At 51.6% G+C, this 23,408-nt stretch overlaps 1 protein-coding gene across 3 annotated transcripts; it reads right to left on the bottom strand.

The window, feature by feature from the left end:
• Positions 1-3,951: 3,951 nt before the first annotated feature.
• VAMP4 (vesicle associated membrane protein 4) lies at positions 3,952-19,743 on the bottom strand. 3 transcript variants are annotated; one of them, XM_075002852.1, is made up of 9 exons: positions 19,626-19,671; positions 18,346-18,497; positions 16,611-16,742; positions 14,792-14,838; positions 14,278-14,328; positions 11,473-11,573; positions 9,847-9,926; positions 5,522-5,573; positions 3,952-4,772 (listed from the first exon to the last, which is right to left on the bottom strand). In XM_075002852.1, exons 3-9 carry the CDS (start codon positions 16,674-16,676, stop codon positions 4,744-4,746), a joined length of 426 nt encoding a protein of 141 aa, XP_074858953.1. In that variant the 5' UTR covers positions 16,677-16,742; positions 18,346-18,497; positions 19,626-19,671; the 3' UTR covers positions 3,952-4,743. The 3 variants fall into 3 exon arrangements, with proteins under 3 accessions (XP_074858953.1, XP_074858952.1, XP_074858954.1); XM_075002851.1 differs by lacking the exon at positions 18,346-18,497 and having other exon boundaries at positions 19,626-19,743; XM_075002853.1 differs by lacking the exon at positions 18,346-18,497 and having other exon boundaries at positions 19,654-19,697.
• Positions 19,744-23,408: the final 3,665 nt, after the last annotated feature.

Here is a 23,408-nt window from a genome sequence, read left to right as displayed (position 1 = left end):
CTAATCCATACAGTTAGCAGTTTAATACAGGTAACACATTCAGAGTTCTCAAACCCTTATTACAAATGTTGCTCACATCAGTTAAAAAAATAACAGGAAAACAGCCTTGCTAACTCTGACTTTCCCATGCTTTGCTGCTAACTTCTCTTTGGTCTTTCTCACAACAACTTCCATTTCCCATCCTCCTCCACACTTAGCCTAACTTAGCCAGCCCCCAACTGTAACTTTTCTTATTTCTTAACTCAAACCATCCCTCTAAGCGCTGCTACTACCTCTGCCAAAAATATCTGTTCAGAAGAGATATGGCCAGATCCAATCAGTGCTGTTCCTATTGAAAGATTTACAGCACCTAAGGATGTGGCCTGTGTCATTCCCACACTCAAGAGTGGCCAAATGTTCAACTGCCGCTTACTGAAAACAAAGCGAAAGGGTGGTTTATAAATATACTGGAAAAAACAGACAGTCAGCATACATTGATCAGAGAAAAGCTCATACATTCGACACAGTAGCAGATGGAGTGTTATTAATGCCATAAAATGTTTTTCCCTGAAAAAAAAAATGACTAGATTTGTTGGGTTTGTTTTCTGCTTCTATAACAATAACTCAGCTATTTAGACTCTCCAAAGAGTGTTTTCAGGAAGCAGATATAAAATAGTGATTGCTATCAGGGGCAGAATGATTGGTGGGGGCAGGTTTTTTTTGTTTGTTTGTTTGTTTTTTTAGCATGACTGCAACTGGCTCTGAAAACTAAAGGACTTTAAAAGCATCCCTCTGAGTCAGGAAGCCCCAGATTGGACCTTCCTTTTGGCAGCAGTCATGATGCAAACTTCATGGGTTTGTCATACGTGTGCGTGCTTTTACAGCAACGAGTAAACTCAGTTTCAGACACTGTACAGTGGCCTGACTGCCAGTGAGCATGTGCTCAGAGCTGTCTAAAAGTCAGATCCCCTCAAGATGCATCAAGCTACATCACACACCCCCACCCCACAACACGAAGCATGTTTTTCATTTGCAGACACAAGATGTTTAAAAATCACAACTGCTATCAGCTCCCTTGGGTCAGATCCGATGAGTGTAAATGAGACAAAAAAGATTTAGCCTTTAAGGGTTTTGAACTAAAGATGTTCAACTTTCCATGCATTTGACTGGATTGTTCCTGGAGTTTCTCCTTGCTTAGCTAAGCCCCTTAATGATTAAACACTGAAATACACTAAAAAAGAAAAGCAGATGCCTACGGAATTCATGAAGAAGAATACACTCTCTGACAGTTCAGTTTCTAAGAAACAAGTCAAAGGGAAATCCTTTACATACACGCTCACTCAACAACAGATTGTTGGGCAGCAGAACTGTCCCCCCAGCCAGAGCAGATCCAGGCTTGGCTGGGTGGGGGCCATGGAAAGGGGTCCTGTCCCCCAGCAGCAGCAGCTCTGGGTTGGGGACCATGGGAGAGGTGCTCCGGGCCCCAACACGAAGCTGCCACAGCCAGTGGGAGGGGGACTAGCCCCTTCCTTGACCCCATCATGGACCCGCCGTGGCTGGGGCAGGATGGGACGCTGCCTTATCGAAACACCCTTGAGCCATGCTAGTCCTGTCTAAATGTGCCACAGCCATAAACCAGGTCCTTCACTTTGAAACACCCATGAAACTTTAGTTCCTCCCTTTTTATAGTTGCCTGGGCCCCACCCCTCCAAGTCGTTGGGTGGCGAACTCCTACTGAAATGACTGGCTGCAAAGGGCCTAGACACGGACACCATGGGCCACCGAGGTGAGCTTTCATTCAGCGGTACCCCTTAATGCTGCGCAGAGAACCGGCCTCTCCCCCATGTGTGGGCTCCAGGGCTTCTTTGTAAAGACTGCAGAGCTGGGACTGGCACCTCCCTCACCTGAGACCCAGCCTGGTGTCCTGTCTGCTGGGCAGGCAACTTTGCTGGACGTTGTCCACTCCAATCACGTTTTACAGTGGGCACCATATTCCTACCAGGTGCTGCCGGAGGGTTAATGCAAAGTAAGTGGCAGGCAGCATTCTCTGTAAACTGCACACTGCGCCAGCCACCCCAAAGAGGTTCAGGTACCACCCAGCGGAAGAGCAGAGCACCCACAGCGCACAGTCTGTGTTTCTATTGGCAGTGCACATTTGGTACACATAAAATTTATTCCACTCATGGGTGGACAAAGTTAGAGGGAACACAAGGTCCCTCCTCCCTTGGCATAAGGTCAGCAAGGAGTCGTCAGTGGCAAACATACAGTGGCCGTGTTTTAAAGCACCCCATCTGCCTTAGACGTGCTCTCCACGTCCGCACGAGCCAGGCTCTGCCAAGGCGCCTGTTGCCGACAGCGGCTGTTCCAGTCAAGGTGCCGATTTGGCATGGTCCCCTGGGAATGTCTGCATTGCACGTGGAGAGGGCAGCTCACACACTTACAAAAAGCGGGCTTTGCTGTACCAGAGCACTCAAACCACAGCACCCCGCCCAAAGCAACATGCCACAGCACACCAGTGGGCCCTGGGGAGGGCCGTGGCTTAACTCCTCAGCTCGTCAGCAGGTTCCAGCTGTCCTTCGCTCCAAACACCGTTCTGATTGGCATAGAACAGTCAGCAGGTGCTGTGTGTACTGCAGGGCCCTCAGCTGGCCTCAGGGAGCAGTCCTAGCTGAAGAGTATGGGAGGGACAGGAAAGCCAGCCTCTGCCTCCTGAAAACGAGGGCAAAGCCAACCGCTCCCGGGTTGAACAGCCAGGTGCGGAGTGCTGACGTAGCGGGGTAGGGAGGTGCTGAGCCATAACTCTGACTAGCATCCAGAGGTCTTGGCCAGGGTTCTCTGTAAGCCGAGCACTTGGGCGACCACCCAGAAGAGAGTCGGGTGCCGTCCAGCTGATTAGCAGAGCACCCACAACCACCACAGCTGGCAGCGTGTTTCTCTGCTGGCGGTGCACATGCCTTGCTGCACCTAAACATTATTCCACTCAAGGATGGAAAAAATTAGAGGGAACATTAGTATCCGCCCTGCATCATGAGGCGGACAAAACTCATCCAGCTCCACATACTTTGGCCTCTAATGGGAGCAGGTGTATGGAGAGAGGAAGGAGGAGATGACAAGGCAGAGGCAGGTTCCTCAGGAGTGATCACTGCAACTCACTGCCTTGGACATGCTGGCCAGTTCTTGACTGGGCAGAGGAAAAAGCTCCCCACGTAAACACGGGCCTTCGTGCCTGGGAAAACCAAACCAAGGCGCGACCATTTAGCACCAGCTCAATAGAGATGCCAGCAGGAGGACAGCGAGAGAGCAGACATCCCTCCCACCGCCCCATTTCATCCTGCTGCCCATCACTGTGGTATCTGAGCCCCTTCTCCAGCTGCAGCGAAGGGGCTTGTGGACTTCAGAGTCCCTCCTCTGCTTTGCTTGGGATCAGAGGGGACAGGGTGGCTGACTGCATTGCGTGGGAGGTGGGCGTGGGCGGTGTCAGTTTTGCTAGGGTGGCTTTTCAGAAGCAGGAGGAAGCCCACCAGAATGCTGCCAGCTCAGGGCCCCCAGCCCACGCCACAGCAGGAAGGGCAAAGATGCACAGTCACGCTGAGAGCCATGGATAAGTGACCCTTGGCACCTCCAGGAGCCTCAGTCCCCAAGCACTGGTGCAAGAACACTCTGGACAATGGGAATGTGGTGCACACCCTTACCTCCCGTGCCCTCCACCACCGCCTAGAGCTCCACGGCTTTGGCGGGAGGGGATGTGAACAGGGGTAAGGAGGCCACAGCTGAGGGGCCAGTAGCCTGGACTCTAAGCAAATCCTGGGGTTACTGCAGCCCCTCCCATCCCCTTCATTCCCACATCTACATGCCCAAGAGGAGGCGGTGTTGCTTTGAGCTGGGCCAAGGGAACACAAACTCAAGCCCACTTCTCATGGGACTCTTGGCAGGAAAGCCACAGAAAAGTCACTGGGAGCTCCACACTTACGGTCAAAAATCGGTTTAGTGGAATGTCTTCAGTCACAGCTGTAAGCAGCAATACCAAACACGCCGAGCTGGCGCAGCTCCATGACAAGAAACAAGGCCCTTGGTTTGCAGAGCCCATTGAGAAAACACACACGAGGAAGTGACCACCTTGGAAGTATTCACAGAATGGCTACATTGCCTTTAACATAATGATCCTGGCTCCCTCCCTCACTGGAATGAAACAGCTGAGCGCCCCCCTCCCCCACCTTTGGCAGCGGGCAGTAGGAAACAGTTTACATTATAAATAACCCCATTACTACTGAACTATATACACAAATACACTGTATTGGCAAGTAGCTCGTTCCAAACTGGGATGCCTGGAATACTGCCAAAATAACACAGGATTTGGCCACCCCACCTTTTCAGAAACCCAATGGCCCGGGCGCAGAAGAGGCAGGGCCCAGGGCGGAACGGGAGGGTTCAGGCAGGCAGCTCTGCCCCAGCACATGCTCTGCACCATTTTATAGCCACTGCTACTGTGGAGGCGGCTGGAGCGCTGGGCCCCTTGGAAATGTCAGGTCCAAGGGCAACTGCCCCCTTTGCACTGCCCCTCCCCCATCGGTGGGCCTCTCTGCATCAATGTACTTAACAGGGGGTCACTAGGCAGTTCTCAGAACACCCTCGTTAGAACTGGCTACTTGCCTCTTTCCCCATCTTGACAAAAGATCACCTCAGCTATGTACATATGTGGCATTTAAATTACACAGCAGTTTTCATCGTTCCCGAGCTGCTTCCATGGAGCTCTCCAGCCAGCAGTCAAGTGTGGTACTTCAGGATGATGGGTACTGCGAGAGAGAACCAAAACCCAGGTCTTTAAGACATACCTGGACAGCCCCAACGTCCACCGGGGTCAGAGCAGCAGAAGAGTGAAAGCAAAGGTTACAGCATCTGGGGTTCTTGGAGACCTCTGAGGGGGAAACAAAGGCCTGGGGAGGGGCAGTGGCATGCCCAAGGTCATGCAGCAAAATCACTGGCAAGGCTGGGAACAGAACCCAGCTCTAAGCTGCAGCATGGGACTGCCAGAGATTACTACAGAAGCCTTTGACAGGCGCTTCGGCTTGAAATGGACAAACTGCCACAGACTGCAGGTGTTTTCAGAGAGAAATACCCCAGCCCCTGCGAGTCTTTGGTCCATCTCCCTTCAGACCATGCCAGCTGATCCCCATCCTACATGCTGAGTTTCCAGGTCTAGCATATCCTGTGGAGAAAGCCCAGCTCCATCGGCTGCCTCCTCCCTTGGCAACGGTTATTAGAAGGTCTTTGTTTAAATGAGGGGAGATTTCCCATGGGTGCCTGTAAACCCTGCATGGCAGCACAGATGAAGGGAGCCCCTGGTTAAAATACTGGCTGCATATGACTGAAGGTCCCTACGGAGCAAGACCTGGGGTAAAGCACCACTGACCAGGTGCCATGGGGATGGCAAGGGAGTTCTAGGGGTCAATCTTATTATTATTTACAGCAAACAAAATGTTTCAATGTAAAAACCAACCACCCGCCCACCCCCAACCACGCAGGGAAGGTTGTCAATACTCACTGATGATCACTAGCAGGAGGGTAACTGCAACCAAAGCTACAAGGGCCTTCATCTGCGGAAGGAATGCAATGAGAGGCAGGGGTTACCTTCCTGACAGGAGATCACCTGGCTGGCTTGGTCTAAATTAATTGAGTCTCCCCAGCCTCCCATTTAGATGCAGGACAAAGTGGCTAATCCCCTGTCCCGGCATACTGCTGGTGCCACTTCCCAGCCAGGCAGGAAAGTATGTCAACCCAATCACTTTAGCGGACACCAATGCCTACACCAGCTGTCCGGCGGCTCTTGGTTTAGGAGGCAGAAAGACAGAGAGGCGTTTACAGTAACCTGCATATCTGATACGAAAAAACACCCCAATGTCTCAACGTAGGAGCACTTACCGATATGACCATATACACAACATCAGGCACCAGAAAAACGTTCCCAGATACTGCAAACATTTTTCAAACCTCAAGCAAGACTCTCCCAAGTAATGGCTGCATGATTTGCTAAGATTTGCAAATTCTGGCCTGAGTTAAATGCTCTCCATCTGCTCTGTCTTCCTGCATCACCTTTGGAGCAAAGACTTCGGCAGATAGAAAGGATGGGACGCTGACGTGTAGAGGGACACTGAGGATCAACTGTATTTCAGCTGTCTCTCTCTGCACGTGCGTGCACACAACTGACGTTAGTGTTGCATAGTGGGAAACTGGATGACAAGATCCTCAACACAACTGGAGATGTAACACCACAAGCTTCTAGAATGGACACAACTGTCAGTTTTCAGCAGGGGGTGCAGCCAGCTCAGACAAACACCACGTTTACTGGCTGCTCCTGGGCCAAGGCTGCATCTTAACGGGCGTCCAAGCACACAGCCCTGCAGTGGAATCTCCTCCAGGCTTCAGGCGAACACTAAATTGCTCATTCATAGTTGAGAGCTGCTAAAGCCAGAATGAGCCTTTGTGAATATCTGCGCTGACCTTCCACATGACCGAGGCTGTAACGCTTCCCAAATTAAGTCCTGTTTGAACCAGACTGGATCTTTCAGAAAAGCAGCAAATCTTGATTTTAACATTTCCCAGCGAGGCAGAATCCACCACTCTCCTTGTAAGTTACCGCAGGGTTAATTATCCTCAAGATTAAAAACATGCCCCTTACATCCACTCTGAATATGCCTTGTTTTAACCTCCAACCATTGGCTCTTATTAGACCATTGTCTGTTACACTCAAGAGCCCTCTCGTACCAAATGTTTGTTTCCTTCAGACAACACAGCTTGGGAACCAGTCCAGGAACATACAAAGTCTTCGCGCACCAGGGTGCGGAGCAGCCCTAGGTCCCTCAGTAAACCAGTGCCTCTATTTGAAAATAAAGGCCCTATACGCTGGGTTTAGGCATAGGATGCTCCCAGATGCAAGGAGCTGAGCACGAGAACTTCTCCAAAGCAAGGGTAAAAACTCTGCATGCAACATTTTAAAATTCTGCAAAATCTGGCACATTTGTTGATATATAATACAGGGGTTTCAGCATAGGGTGGGGCAGGAGGTCACCCTGCAGATCCCTCCCCTCAGGGCACAAACTCAGCAGTGGCACAGATTTCCCTCAGTCCAGTCCAACCCGCCTTGCAAGCACTGGGTGGTCTGAGGCCATTTCCTGCAGTCACTGTAGGAGAGCAGCTGTCGCGAGCTAAGGAGCAGAGGGTCACAAATGCACACGCTATCTAAATTATATCAAAACAATGTCATATTGGGCTGCTGAAGTGGCGAGTGTCCCCCACTTGTCCCAGAGGTGGAAAGAGATGTTCAGCTGTTTCACGCAAGCTTTGTTTGCGAGCCATTCCGGGCGCCAAGCAATCACTTGAGCAACAGGTTGCACTGTGAAATCTTGACTTCCTTACTGTTTTGCCTTTATGGTCCCCACTTCTCTACTGTCTATCTGCCTGGCCTCCGTATGCTTCTTGATTCCCTCCTGCTGCTGCCGAGCTCAGTCTGTGGGGTGTATACCAGCTAAGGTGGGAGGGTGGGTTTCGGTAAGCAGGACTGGTGAAACACAGTTGGGTAGTTCTTGGTTTTAAATGATTGGTTAGGTAGAACTAACCAGGACTCTCACATAACTATGTAAACGGTGTCCAAAAGGAGGCTCTTTGGAGTCCCATCTCAGGGGACAGCCCACGATCAGAGCTGCCAGGCCCCGACATCCTGCCAATCACACCCAGCAGAGCTGCAGCCCTGTACCATCTAATTTTTGACCTGACATCAAGAAAAGCTTGTCTGCCTTCTTTGGAGCAGGGACCATTGTGTGTGCAGCCTGCGCATTCTGTTTTATCAGCTGGTAATGAAGAGAGGCGAGGGAGATTACTGTGTAAGGCTCCCTCCCCGGCAAAACACCCTGAAAGCCCACGGAAAATGGCCCCCTGCGTCCTGGAAACTGGGAAAGGGCAGGGATGCCTAAATTAACTGGGTAAAGGGTAAAAATGGAGTGCCCTTCAGTGAGTGGTTAACAACATGGGACCCATCTGGGTGGCAGCCAGAGAAGTTGGTCACTAAAGCTAGCCCCCCTGTTGGCCCACACAGATGTCGGGAGAGCTTGGCTACCAGACTGTACTGGAGTGGTCCGATGCCTGACTGGCCCTTCCCCTGAGAGCCCCCACTACACTGGAGGTGGCCAGGACAACCCAACAGTGAGTGGTTGGACCATGGGGCCAAACTGGCAGAAAGAGAAGGATTATCTTCTGCCTGCCTCACCCCCCACCCCACCCCAGCCTATCCTCACCGGAAGGTGCTCAGGCGTTTTCTGGGGTGTACTCACTGTCACTGGGCCTCTCTCCAGATACAGAAAGAAAAACTATCCTAAGAGGCTGATCCTCCAGGATGCTAACGCCTGCAGCTCCTACTGACTGCCCTTTGAATCGAGGGCACTCTGGGAACAAGCCTGAGAGGCGCTGTGTTACCCCACCTCACCTTCTGCTCTCCACACCCGCTGCAAACACAAAGCCTCCCTTACAGCTGCGTTCACTGCTCGACATGAGATCAGTTCCCACGGCTTGCTCACACACTGCTCCCTGTGACATTCAAATTCAAGCAGTTCTGACTGGACGCGGGGCTCACCCAGCATATTTATTCATTCCTCAACAGGAGCAGTGTGGACCTTAGAAGTAGTCAGGGTGGCTACCTGGCTAGGAGTTGGAAGTTGCTTGCCACAGATATTTTGCTATGATCTCTTACAATTCCCTGTCTCGGTGACCACACCAGTTAGCAAACTTGCTTGCTAAAAACACTCTTGGAAAGTTAATTAAGAGGGGGCATGAACAAAGGGGAAATGAATCTATTTGGAGAACGAGTCAATGACCTATAGTGATTTGTTTGGGTTTTTTTTGGCATATTCTCCCTCCAGTAGCGTTGGAGCACAGTGCAAGTCTAATCATAGTGAGGAGCTCTGTAGCACCCTAATGACGAACAGATTTATTTGGGCATAAGCCTTCATGGGTAAAACCCACTTTGGTGGATGCCTATGCCTTGAAGGTGCCACAGGATTCTTCATGGTCTTTGCAGATCCAGACTAATATGGCTACCCCTCTGAGACTTGCACAGGTGCATTTAGAGCAGAGGAACTTGATGTGCTAATTGTTCAGTTAATGTCGTGTGCTACATTTCAGCTTGTCTCAATTTAAAAGGATCTCAGCATTTTAATGTCTCTGTTAAACCCATACAAAGGAAACCCAGGAAGGCACCGACAGGGCATTTTACCCTGTTCTGAGTGTGGATTCTCTTTTTTAAATTGGATCATTGCTTTTCTCAAAAAGCAGGGACTACGCCAATGAACGAGGCCTGCATTTACCCACGCGGTGGCAAGGAGTTCAGAGAGTTATGTTCTGCTACTCAGCACTACCGCTGTGACCTTGATGACTTTAAAGCCCAATGTAAAACACTCTTGTAAACCCCTGGGACTCAAGCATTGCTGTTATACTGCTGCCTAGATCCCTATCCTCTGGTTGTCTGTCTCCTAAAGACACACCGACATCTGTAACTCACTCACAGCTGCTAATCCCCATTGCTGGACAGGAGTAAATACAATTACATCAATGCAGGGATGGCAGAAGAACAGACTTCAATGCCAAGAGGAGGCTTGCAGATTATCTCCCCTATGCACACAATAGTTCCATCTTTGCCCAGCTCAGGTTGCTTGGAACAGGCAGGACAATGCATGGTGGTACTCAGGGTCTCTTCTGGCTTCAAGGCAAGAGTGGCTCCAACATATGTCCCATTTTCACACAACCAAGACAGAAACCTCCTCTTCCCGGCAATCTGCCCACATTACTGTCCCAGCAGGTCCCCATTTTAAGAAAACTCACCTTGCACCCTCGCCACCACATCTGTCTTCGAAGCTGCTTGGATCGGTTGCTAAACGCTGTGGCATTGTCTGATAAACTTTCTGCCTCACGTGGAAAGAAAAAAGAATTGAAGGCACAGAAGCATGGGCATGTCAGATAAAAAGTCCTGCGCATCTGCAAATTCACTTATGTTTAAACCATAAACTAGGCAACCAGGGAATGTACACAATCCCCAAGCACTTCTGCAGAACAGCTCCCCTGAACAGCATCAACAGGTGGAATTTCACCAGCAATCCAGGAGAACTTGCCCAACACAAATGAATGACTAGGGCCCTGTGATCCACAGGAAATGTATTTTACACACTGTAAGTGAACAGACGAAATACAACAACCAAAGTGACTTCAGAACACAGCGATCACCGTTTTACTTGTGGCACCACTGGACGTATATTAGAAACCCTAAACTAATGGGAATCTTAGCACTACAAGGCATGATCGTAGTGTTCTGCAATGCAGCCTCTCTCCTGGGACACAAGGTAGAATTGCCCAGCGTTTCATGAGAACTGTCAGCTCTGCAGAACAGCCAACCAAGGTGGAGTGAGGCTCCACTGTAACCAGCAAAGGACCTAAATATATTATCTACTATGTATTTGAGGGAGTTGGTCTGTGCACCTGTCTGCCTGTCCTTCCATTCATGAACTGCTCCTAAACAGTAAGAGCCACAACCACCGAATTCGATACACAGCTTCCTCTTGTCTTTAGTTACAGCGAGGTGTGGGGGTGGTTGTGCCAGCACAATGGGGTGTGCCTGAAACAGGAATGCTTCTCAGAAAACCAAATAGAGAGAGACAATCACCAGACAGGTGACGGGGCAGGCTGGGGATGGGCCCCCTTCCCACCACAGACGGAACTGCCCCAACCACGAGCTGCCCACCCCCCAACAAGCGTCCTTTAGGGAGGGCAGGGGGGCTGAAACTTCCTAACTCCTGCCCCCACCCAGACTGGAAGGGAACTGCCCCTTCATCAGCGAGGGGGCAGCATGCACTTTGCTACCTTCCTCGCTCTGCTGGAGGGTACAGGGGGCAGCCAAACCTGGATCTGCCCCAGCCAGGGGACATGCTCCCCTCCCTGGCTGTGCCCGCTGGAGCTGCAGTGGCCATAGTGAGGTGCTTCTCACCTGGCCCATGCTGAGACCACTGGGGGGAGGACAATGGTATGCAGCAAGCGACAAGCAAACCAGGAACAAAAACGTGGTGGGTGGCACAAGGACGCCTGGGGTAAAAGTGGGAAAGACACTTCACTTCCCACGAGACAGCCTGGGAGATCGCCTCCCAAAGGTGCCTACACCTCGAATGGCGACTTGTCCAGATTAGGAGCCAATAGCACACCACCTATGTCCTGGACCCGTAAGGAAACGTGGGTTTAGCCATCCCTCTCTGATTTCCAGCAGCTGGTGTCATGAAACAGACTGCACAGAACCCCACAGCCGAGGACGAGCTGTACAACACTATGGGTAAACACTGTGGAGGACTTTCAGTTCCGTCACCAAGGTTATTCCCAGAGACGTGTTCAAGCTCCCCAGAGGCACATGTGGTGCCCCAGGGTGGAGGGAAAGAGGAAGAGTTCTAAAATATTATGTATTCCCACCTGATTTATCCTGTAAGTCGTCCAGCCTCTCGCCCCTTTCAATCACCTTCGTGATGTTCTCCTGCATGACATCAATGACTTCATCCACCTGGTTCTGGACACTAGAGAAAAGAGAAGCGATTAGAAACTGTACAGGCCAAACAGCGGCAAGCGTTCCAGGCTCTCTAGTCCGGTGCCGGGCTTCTGTCGGCACTACAAGAATGAGCAGTGGTTTGACGGCACCAACAGCGCAAAGGTCACTGGGACATCTGAGAAAGTCAGTAGTGTGCAGGATTAGCTCTGGTGCAGGAGGCAGATGGGTGCTCCCCTTCATCAGACTTATTCTGCAACACTTTCTCATCCTCAACCCACACTCGGACCAATGGCCTGGAAAGCTGGCGTAATGGATGAGGCACAGTCTGGGTCCAGGAACTCACAGGTGAATTTTACAGGGTCAGGATTTTAGCTCTTTATTCTCAGAGGAAAGGGAAGGAGCTTTAATACTATTTTGTTGCTCTCGCAGTTCCTGTTTGACTTTTCTAATCCAGCCTCTGATCTCTCAGCAGCAGCAGTTTTAGCTAGCTCCTAGCTCTGGTGGCCCCACACTACCCTCCAAGACTCGCGCCACAGTGCAGAAGGGCAATTTCTTAAACCTGGACTTTGAAAAAGGTATTTGGGTTGCCAGTTGGCCAGTTTAAACCAAGGTAAGGAGCTGTCCGTCTGCCTTCGCCCTCATATCAAAAGGGGAGCAATGACAGGGAAGACCTAAAAGCATTCTCACTCCCTGAGTTGCTTTTTCAAACAACGTTGGGAGAATCAATCACATTTGTTCTCTTTTTGCTGCTGGGAGGGGGCTGCAATTTGGCAGAGCCCGAGGAAGTCTGTTTGTTTAAGTGTGGACTTTAGAAGATACTGTCAAAGACACCAAAAGCCTGATATGGAGAGACTCCTTTCTGGACCACACATACCCGAAATATAAAAGTGCCATGCATGCGTGTTTCCCCAAAAGGTTTCTGCAAATGAAGAATCAGTTGCATTTGCCCAACCTGTATTCAAACCAATTTTAAAAGGGCACAAGAAGGAAATGAAGATGAACTATCATATTCCAGCTTCTCAACTCTGGATCAAAGTTATTAAACAACATGGGTAGTTATTTTGCTGCACAGTAACCAGGTTCAAATCCCTAAGGCTACTGCAAATTCAGAAATCAACAGACAGTCACCAGGCCATAAAACAACACTCAAATGTCACGCAGGATAACAAACATACTCAAATGTTTCCAAGAGGACCCTACTGCTCTATGACAGGTTATATTTGCCGTTACCGGAGATGGAAATCAGGAACAGCTTGGAGCAATATAACACAGCCTATGAAATGTACTCGATCCAGACACACTATGCAACAAATATCCAAGAGGGAGCCGTGTTAGTCTGTAGCTTCGAGAACAACAAGAAGTCTTGTGGCACCTTATAGACGAACAGATATTGTGGAGCGTAAGCTTTCACCGGTAAAGACCCGCTTCATCAGATGCATGAGTGGGGGGATCTTTGCCCATGAAAGCTTATGCTCCAAAATATCTGTTCGTCTATAAGGTGCCACAAGACTTCTATGCAACAAATGTTACCCTTATAGAGTGGAAGAGATCTATCACTGGCTGAAAACTGAAGTAAAACAAACTGGAAAGAAGGCACAAAGTTTTAACAGTGAGAGTGTTAACAGAAACACTGGCACCTTTTCCAGGAAATCACTCTAAGAAAGGGTTCTAGTTTTGTTAGCTTCTTGCCTTTTGTTCTCTAAAACTGATGGTTGTTTCCAAGTTTTAACTGCTTCCACATGGTTCAGCTGTTTGGATCCTATGAAATCTTTCCCTGTCTCCAAAAGGTCATGTGGATCTGCCCCCTGGATGATAAACCAAAGTGCCCATCTGTCAACACTGCACTCCTAACTCTGAGGATTTGCTTGGAACACCATGGGGGCAAATGGGACTGGGACAATAAGGGGAAACGTGACAAGGATAGGAAAGGCAACAGCGGCACAAGCACAACAGTGGCTTAGAAACAAAACCCGCTCTTCACCGCTCTGAAAGGAAGGTTTGTTGGGAATGTTAAATGGTTACTCGCCAAATGCGACAACCGTTGGCCACAGCCCATCCGGTTCCAGGGATATGAACCAATTTGTGGACCCTTGCCAGAACGGAATGAACTCTTCACTAACTTGGGAGTTGAATTTCCTCAGCTAGAGGGTTAGGGAGTACAGGGGAGAAAAGATTGAAGTAGGAGTTGTGCCCCTATTGTAAGTCTAAATAGAAACATGTCAGTACTTAAAAAAAGACAAAAAAAACAGACAAGATTTTCCCCCCAAGAGTAGGAGAGGGGCTACAGAGACACTTGAGTATATAAGACAAAGTCCCTAATACAGGGATGGTTCCAATAATATGGGGGCAGTGGGTCACCTTACCAGCAAGAGTCACCTTAATTTTTCCCATGCATGTGTGGAATTAATTTTGTTATGTGGAACCATAGGGAGGCGATGTGTAGAGAGTGAGGCGGAGGGGCTGGCCATGTTGGTGGGGGCACGGGTTACAGCTGGGGATGGGGCTGAGGATGAGGGGTTTGGGGTGCAGGCTGCCCCAGACAGTGCCCCCACCAGTTCTCTCTCCCTGCAGCAACACCTGGGTTGAGGGTGAGAAGTGCCCCTCCCCACCGCAGCCCTTGATAGGCAGCTGCCCAGTTTAGAGGGAACTTAGCCCACCCGTAACAAAGTAGCAGAATTAAAAACATATGTAAATAAAATCTAGACTGTGCATCTAAACTCTAAGGGACTTACTGCCTGATCTTGTCATTCCTGGGTCCAAACCTTGGTCCTGCAGGTCCTCTCCTGCCGGCACAGAACAGAGACAGTGAAAATAAATAGAAATGTGTACAAGGAAGCCTGTCCAACCCACATGGTTCAGACTTTCACAGGGCTCACAGAGAGGTGACATTTCAAATTCGATGAGCCAAAACGCATGGAGGATCCCTGCCTGTTGCATATCAGCAAAGAGCTGGAGCATACAGCAACCAGTGGGTCTCCGCCACTGCTCACTGGTGGGTTGCCCCAATTTGATTTGCTTACTCTTACTGTATAGCCATGGCTAGTGTTCTGCCTGATCTCACCACTGCTGAATCAAACATTCTGCAGGGAATCAGAAACAGGTGGCAACACTTCCTTCCAACCAACTCTACCAGTTAGTAGGCAGGAACTGCCTTACATTTTCAATGTCCCCAGGTAGGGCTTACACAGAGATCTGGCCCATGATGTATCACATCCCCACCACCATGGTACCCTTAGAGCTACTCACAAGAAAAAGTCCTCCTCCTCGTCAGAATCTTCTTCCAGCAGGTTTCTCTGAAAAGACAGAAAAAAACTGTTTGGCTTTTAATTAACTGAAGCAGGGTCTCTCTCTGGCATCCACCATCCTTCTCCCCACAGGCTGTACACGACTCTTTGGTGCACACTAATGCTCCTTATTAAATGACAAGGGGGTTGAGCGGGAAGTCTCTGCCCTGTTACCAGCTAACAAGAGAGACCTGTTCAGCAAATTCACAGCACAGCAGAGAACTGCTACTAAACCACTGGGTCAGCTCTCTTCTTGCCACTTTCAATGGTGAAAAATGAAGTCAGCTCAGAATGAATTTCTGTCCTTTCTGGCTTTTCTATGTAACGTACAGTCCAAATTCGCTTCAAGATAAGACTAAATAAACGTCCTAGGTACTCCAGTCCTTAAAACATTGCCACATATAGATTAAATCCCAATCAGTTCCCATAAATGACCCATCTGTAAAACACTACATTCAAACCACACTCAATACTGATCTTTCCTGGAAATAATCTTATGCCTCATGTAATTCCTTTGCTTTGGTCTACCATCCCAGAAGATACCGTGGCATTTAAATAAACTGTCACCTGGTGATAGAAAGGACAGGAATGAAGACTAAAGTTAACAGATTCTCTCCCCCACCCTACTAGCACAGAGAGTCTGTTTGGTAACAGAGAGGATGTATCTTGCCAATTTTCACATTGAGGTTAAGCTTATTCGTGGGTGTTAAGAGATGGGAGCATTCTAGTTGTGCTTACTTTGCACTGAGTGACCAATTCCAACACAATCTCATACTATGACGACAATACAGATGTGCTGAGTGGAGCTGAATTTGGCACCTGGATCTTCCTCCTGCTCTGCCAGAGTTTTGCAGAGAGGAGTGTTTTCAGTACTGAGGTTATTTACACACACTCCTTTATGTTATATGCTGTACCATTCCCGCAGATTCTTTAGTAACACATTTTGGCCTCTGGCACAAATCAGTGGGTGATTCTCGTATCAACCTTTTACATCAGTCTTGAAAAAGCCTATTGTACCAGAAAGTTTATTTGACAAGTCAGGTATCATTACAGTAAGACGGGCCGAGTAGAGCCACCACCTGTAGTGAGAATCTTCATGACAGTCTTGCAAGGGTGCTGTAAATACAAGGCATTGGGTTTGTTCTTTTTTTAAATAAATACAGTGATCGCTTTTCAGGGGCTGTTGGGAGCTTTATCTTCAGATCTCACCCCCTCCTCCTCCTCCTCCTCCTCATGATACTGTGTTAGTCTGTATACTATCAAAACAAAAAAGCAATCCAGTAGCACTTTAAAGACTAAGTACTACTGGACTGCTTTTTTGTTTTGATAGTATATAGACTAACACGGCTATCTCTCTGTTACTATTCACCATGCAAGGCACTACATTCAGCCATTTGGAATGGAGATCCATCAACTGTGTGAAAACACTAGCCCGGATCTAGACAGACATCATCTTTCTCTCCAAATGCAAGAAAATGGACATTGTACCCAAGAGACTGACAGTGAAAAACCCATTACAATCACCGTACTACACCGACTACAACGAGCATCTGTGTATTTCGTTAGTCTTTAAAGTGCTACTGGACCACTTTAAAAATGCTCTTCGCTGTTTCAATGGCACCGAAGTCATCAGTGATTAAGCTCACTCCAAGACTCTCAGGCCTCCAGGAAGCACAGAGTTAGCAAATATCCATCCCTCTTAATTAAGGTAGAACAAGCTGGACTGGACCAAAAACATCAAGGAATGCAGTTGGGCCATCAGCCCTCAGGCACTTGCTCACCCGTTCGCTTTTCACTGAGCCAGTGACATCATCGTCGTTTAAGTGGCGCTTGAATTTTGGAGGCATGTTTTCTGCTCACAAAACCAGTCTTGCTCTTCCTGTGCAAGTGTGGGTGGTGGACACCGATGCTTCCTAGAAGGGAGAGGGAAACAAACACCCCTGAGATCTAATTGTGCTGCATACAATTGTTGACCCACTCAGGCAGAGTTAGCCATTCTCTCCAGGAAAACACAGACAAGCTAAACAGGCTCAATCTACAAATGCCACGGGAAAGAGAATGAAAAAATGAATGAATGCCACAGCAACCTTGTGCCTTCCTGGACACACACAAACAGGTCATGTGGGTCCGTCTAGTTTCTTTGGCCCTGATCCTGGAGACACTTGAAGCTTTGAGCTTGGGACTGAGTGCCACAGGTGAGTGTTCAAGGCCTAAACGTTTTAACTCTTTGGAACAGGGACTGTGTTTTGTTACATCTTTACACAGCACCTGGCACAGCAGTACCCTGATCCCAGGGCTCCAGAAAGTGGTCAGAAAGTCCTGTGGTGCAAAAAATCAAGACGCCAATTTTACCAGAAAAGCGAGTAACTAAACCAGGAAAGAAAAGAGCAATAAAACACTGAAGACCATGCCTACACTACCCTGGAAGATTCACCCACTCAGGGCTGATCCTTGCTGGCAGAGCTCGTCTTAGAGGGCGGCAAACTGGGCAGTCGCCCGGGGCTGCCACTTCCAAGTGGCCGCCAAAAAGCCAGTCCAACACGTTGGGCTCGGCTGCCATCTTGACAACCAGCTTTCTCCTGCACTGCGCACTCTGAGTGGGCACTCCCCTCCCAGGTAGCCCCCGCCACACTGGCCATGCTCCTGAGTGGGTGCTCTGCTCCACCCCACTCCCAGGCAGCCCTCACCAAGCTGCCCGTGCTCCGCTCCCAGGTTGGACCCTGCCACACTGCACGCGCTTTACTCCCAGGCAGGCGCTCGGCTCCCTGGTGGCCTTCCCCATGGTGTGCGCTCCAGGACTGGGTCGGCTGCTGAGTGCAGAGCTGGGGAGGAGCACTGGGCTCTGGGGTATCGTGGGGACCACCATTTTCAAGGGGCTGCCGAAATTTGTCCTGAGCCACCAACTGGCTAGGAGCAGTCCTGCTTCCCAGGTCCAGTTTCCTGCATCTGATAGGGATGTGTGAAATCGACCTATTGGGGTGGGCATCAACCCCTGTATTTCTTTCAAGACAGGTAAGGGAGACTGACAGGAGACACTCTCCTGTTGATCTCCAGTGAGAACGTCCAGGTAAGTCGATTGCAGAGACGTCAGTTCTAGCCACACAACTGCCATAGCTAGAACTGTGTATCTGCAATCAACTTTCTTCCCACAGAGTAGCCGTAGCCTAAGAGATCCAAAGGTTTTGACCACCTAACTTCTGCTTCCTCTTTTCCACCATGTCCCCCAGTCCAGGCTGGAACAGTTAAACCCCTTATCGCCACAGAGCAGACAGGAGTGCACAAGGTTCCCTGACATTACTCCACCAAACTGCTTCCATTCCACCCTGACCTGCAGGCTACCCTGCACTCAACGTCTCTCCAGCGCGTAACCCACATGCTGACTGTGTCAGAGACGTGTGCTATGTAAACATCCATCAGCTTGGAACTGCTCTGAGACCAAACACCCTACTTCATACCAATCACTGGGACAGCTTGCGCAACTGACAGACTGGTGTGGTGACCTACATGTCAAAATACCTAGTTCTCTGAGCTACCCCACTGTTCCAAGTGGGTAGAACGTGGCTGGAACACCACAGCAGGCCTCTGCCCCCGGGAGCGAGTGGAGATGAAGAGCAAAAATCCCTGGAGAGGACAGGTGGAAAACTGCAGCAGTAGCAGCTGGCTGCGATCTGACAAGGAATGCAGGAAATTTCGCAAATGGTCGGGTCAGCGAGCACTGTCCACTCGCCTTAACACAGCCTGTGGACAGGCAACAGGACCAGGCAGCTCCCCACTTCCCGGCTCACCCCCAGAAGGACGGGGTTGTGAATACAGGTAAAAAACAACATTCCAGCCACAGGAGCAAGGAACAAAACAAGCACAAGCGAGGGATTCCAGGAGTCCCTCGGCCAGGTGTCAGGGCAGGCTGACTGCTGGGGGTGTCACCTAGCTGGCCGGGACAGAAGAGGGGACCACAACAGGCAGAGGCTTGCTGCCAAGTGAGCAGCAAATACTGCAGGCCAGGTCAGGGGTTATCAGAGAAGCAGCACGTGCAATGGGTGCAGGCTGGAGGAAGCCACAGGTAACCCCAGAGCTGCTGAGACCCCTGACAAGACAGAGTGAAGACTCTGCTCTACCGCCTGAGCTGGGAGCCAGCTGCCTTTTGGCCAGCCTCAACCCCTCCCCCCGAGCCCCCACAGCCCCAACCCCCCCCAGCCCCCAACTCCCCGGGCTCCCTCAGCCCCAACCCCCCCCCAGCCCCCAACTCCCCGGGCTCCCTCAGCCCCAACCCCCCCCCAGCCCCCAACTCCCCGGGCTCCCTCAGCCCCAACCCCCCCCCAGCCCCCAACTCCCCGGGCTCCCTCAGCCCCAACCCCCCACAGCCCCCAACCCCCTGGGCTCCCTCAGCCCCGACCCCCCCCAGCCCCCAACCCCCTGGGCCCCCACAGCCCCCAACCCCCTGGGCTCCCTCAGCCCCGACCCCCCCCAGCCCCCAACCCCCTGGGCTCCCTCAGCCCCGACCCCCCCCAGCCCCCAACCCCCTGGGCTCCCTCAGCCCCGACCCCCCCCAGCCCCCAACTCCCTGGGCTCCCTCAGCCCCGACCCCCCCAGCCCCCAACTCCCTGGGCTCCCTCAGCCCCCCCAGCCCCCAACTCCCTGGGCTCCCTCAGCCCCCCCAGCCCCCAACTCCCTGGGCTCCCTCAGCCCCCCCAGCCCCCAACTCCCCGGGCTCCCTCAGCCCCCACCCCACCCGGGCCCAACCCCCCGGGCTCTCTCAGCCCCAATCCCCCCCGGGCCCCCAGCCCCTCCCCCCTCACCTCGCCGCGCCGGACCGGCTGAAATGACCTGGCTGCGCAGAGGGGCCCAGTGGCGAGTCAGCTGCTCCATCGAGCGCTCGGCGCTCCCGGAAAAGCGGGGCCGAGCGCCGAGCAATCGATTCCCTCCGCCCGCTCGCCCAGCTGGAAGCCCGTGGCCCCGCCCTACGGGGGTGGCGGGTGGCGGGGAGTGCAGGTGGGGGCTGGCTGCGGGGGGCAGTGGCTGCAGGGGGGCGGGGGAAAGTGGGTGCAGGGGGGTTGGGGGGCTGGCTGCAGAGGGGCGGGGGAAGTGGGTGCAGAGGGGCGGGGGAAGTGGATGCAGGGGGGTTGGGGGCCTGGCTGCAGAGGGGCGGGGGAAGTGGGTGCAGGGGGGTTGGGGGCCTGGCTGCAGAGGGGCGGGGAAGTGGGTGCAGGGGGGTTGGGGGCCTGGCTGCAGAGGGGCGGGGAAGTGGGTGCAGGGGGGTTGGGGGGCTGGCTGCAGGGGGGCGGGGGGAGATGGCTCCAGGGGGTGGGGGAAGTGCGTGCGGGGAGGTTGGGGGGCTGGCTGCAGGGGGGTTGGGGGGCTGGCTGCAGAGGGGCGGGGGAAGTGGGTGCAGGGGGAAGTGGGTGCAGGGGGGGTTGGGGGGCTGGCTGCAGGGGGGCAGGGGAAGTGGGTGCAGGGGGGTTGGGGGGCTGGCTGCAGAGGGGCGGGGGAAGTGGGTGCAGGGGGAGTTGGGGGGCTGGCTGCAGGGGGGCGGGGGAAGTGGGTGCAGGGGGGTTGGGGGGCTGGCTGCAGAGGGGCGGGGAAGTGGGTGCAGGGGGGTTGGGGGCCTGGCTGCAGAGGGGCGGGGGAAGTGGGTGCAGGGGGGTTGGGGGCCTGGCTGCAGGGGGGCGGGGGGAGGTGGCTGAAGCGGGGGTTGGGGGCCTGGCTGCAAAGGGGCAGGGGGAGGTGGCTGCAAGGGGGGTACTGAAGTCTGACACCCGGGCTAGAGTTTGAAAGCTGGGTGCCTTCGCAGCTACCGCGTGGCCCCAGCGATGCAGGCCAAAGGGGCTCCCACCCCAGCAAACATTTCTGGGGCTGGGGGCCCCTGTGCCCCAGGGCCACCCAGGGTAACCGCCACGCCCCAGCTTGCAGGCTTGGGAGGTTGCCCTACGGCTGGCTACCCCTTGCGGCTTGCAAAGTGTCACTTGCAGTTGCAAAGGGCTGTAGCTTCCTGCAACTGAACTGTGCACCAGCCCCTCTGCTGGGACCTCCAATAGGCGCCTGGGAGCTGGACGGGACACAAGTCCCCCACAGCAAAGACAGAGGAGGTCCGAGACTTGTGTCTTAGGGACCAGGCTTGGAATAAAAGTTGGTCCTTCCTTCTCTGGCTGGTTTGTGGGATCACATACTAGCGATATGGAGAAGGCCTGTGGCACCTTACAGCCTAACACGTTTATTGGAGAATAAGCTTTTGTGACCAAAGACCCAGTCTGTCTTTGCCCACGAAAGCTTGTGCTCCAATAAATGTTACTCTATAAGGTGCCACAGGCCTTCTCACTGTTTTTGCAGCTACAGACTAACAGCACTGCCCCTCTGATACTATAGATATGCTAATCGACGCAGAGGGGTGACCATGTTAGCCTGTAGCACCCTAATGTGGTAGTCTTTAAGGTGCTACAGGACTGCTTGATATACATGTGGAATAATGCCTCACATAAGTGCTATATGTTTTCTGCATCAGTACTTTTTGATGGCTTAATGTTTTTATTTTACTCATAGCTAGTGTCAGAGAGGTCTTGGAAATGAAATTGACCTGAGGAAGTGGATCTGTCCCAGGAAAGCTCGTCACTGAAGAAATCATTTTTTTAGTCTTTAAAGTGGTACATGTCTGCTGCTTTGTTTTGTCATAGCTGGTGTGGTATTTACAGGAAAATAAATTGGCTTGGAACAAGCTGAATTTGAAACTGCTCTGTGATTGTTATCAATGCTAACATAATCGTCGAGACTTTTGTTGTTGCAACTACAGGCAGAATCTGCCCCTTTCCTTCTCCAAATTAACTAGGGGATGAATGATTGAAGATTAGGGCTGGAAGAGACCCCAGGAGGTCATCTAGTCCAAACCCTGCTCCAAGCAGGACCAACTCCAAATCAATCATCCCAGCCAGGGCTGAACTTTGCCAGAGAAGGAGACATGTATTTCTGTTGTCTGTTCACACTGAGGGGGACGAGCCAGCTGAGTTTTCATTCCAAGCAGACAATAAATGTTTTTCATGTTTATATTTTTGGCCTATGAGGCTGTAAAATATTGAAAGGGTAAATCTAACACCCTCCGGAGCAGGAGGACTCTTCTTGTGTTTTTCAGTGCGGTTTGAATCACCCTCATAATGTTCACACAGCCACAAAGAAATAAGAGGTGCTAAGAGCCAGATTCTGGCCCTGGAAACATTCGCAACTTGCACTGAGATGAACAGCAAGTGGGGAGGTGAGTCTTGTTCCATAGCAGAATGCGACACTAGAAAGTGTACAGCAAGAACATTCCTCTCCTGGGGCTCCTGGCCCTTAGGCAAAGGGGCCAGCAGGGCAGCAGACCACAACAGAGCCTCCTGCTGAGCACAGGGAGGACTCCAGGTGCTGCTCCTTTAGCAGGCTCTCTGCCAAAGTCCGTTGGGGAGCTGGGCTTATGTGAACAAAGGGGTAACACAGGTAACCAATCCTGGCTGGCCCCGAGCCATGTGTCTATTGCTGACCACCTCACAGGGCAACAATGGTGCATGAGAAAGTGTGAGCCAATTGGAGCATTTATGCAAATAGCTGCATCCTGATTGGCTTTAAGTCAAGTGGCCACTTGTCCCTCATATCTCCAGGGCCTCCTTTACTGGAGTAGCCAAGTGCTCCCTCTGCGGACCATGAAATTGATTTCCTAAGTTATGGTACTGGGGACAAAGAGTCTGCTTCCCAATGCAGCGAAGGATGTCTGCTGAACCCGCGTAACGCACCACGCTCATTTACACCAGCCAGAGCTACTCCAGGGTAAGAGCAGGTAGAACCAAGTCCCCCCGCCACCCTGCAAGCTTAACTTTGTGAGTCTCTTGCCCTTAGCGGAGAGGTACATTTCAGGTCATAGCTCTGCGGGTAGACTAGATTATATCTGGAGGCTGCACCTCCAGGGCAAGTTGAAAAGAGACACTAAAGTGCAGCCATTTGCATATAACTGGGGTAACATGAGCTGGCAGGGGACCAATGAGACTTCTCCTAGCAGAAGGATCAGCAGAAATGGTTTTTCAGTGCTTAGGCTCATAGACTTCTAGTGCTGGAAGGGCCCACACGAGGTCATCCAGGTCAGCCCCCTGCCCAAAGCAGGATCAACCTCAACTAAGTCCTCCCACCCAGGACTAGGTCAAGTCAGGACGAAAAACCTCTAGACGTGGAGATTCCACCACCTCTCTAGGTAACACATTCCAGTGCTTTACCACCCTCCTGGGGAAAGAGTTTTTCCTAATATCCAACCTACACCTCTCCCTCTGTAATTTCAGACCATTGCTCCTTGTTCTGCCATCGGTCACCACTGAGAACAGCCTCTCTCCAACCTCTTTAGAACCCCCTTCAAATTGCCCCTCAGTCTTCTCGTCTGCAAACTAAAGAAGACCAAAGCCCTCAGCGTCTCCATATAGGGCATGTGCTCCAGTCCGCTAACCATTTTTGTTGCTCTCCACTGAACCTTCGCCAATGCATCCACATCCTTTCTATACTGGGGGGGTGGGGCAGAACTGAACGCAATACTCTAGATGTGGCATCACTGGTGCTGAGTAGAGGGGAATAGAAAT

This window comes from Carettochelys insculpta, chromosome 9, assembly GCF_033958435.1.
Source record: "Carettochelys insculpta isolate YL-2023 chromosome 9, ASM3395843v1, whole genome shotgun sequence".
In the NCBI taxonomy this organism is placed as follows: domain Eukaryota; kingdom Metazoa; phylum Chordata; order Testudines; family Carettochelyidae; genus Carettochelys; species Carettochelys insculpta.
This window is presented reverse-complemented; position numbering and strand designations above follow the sequence as displayed.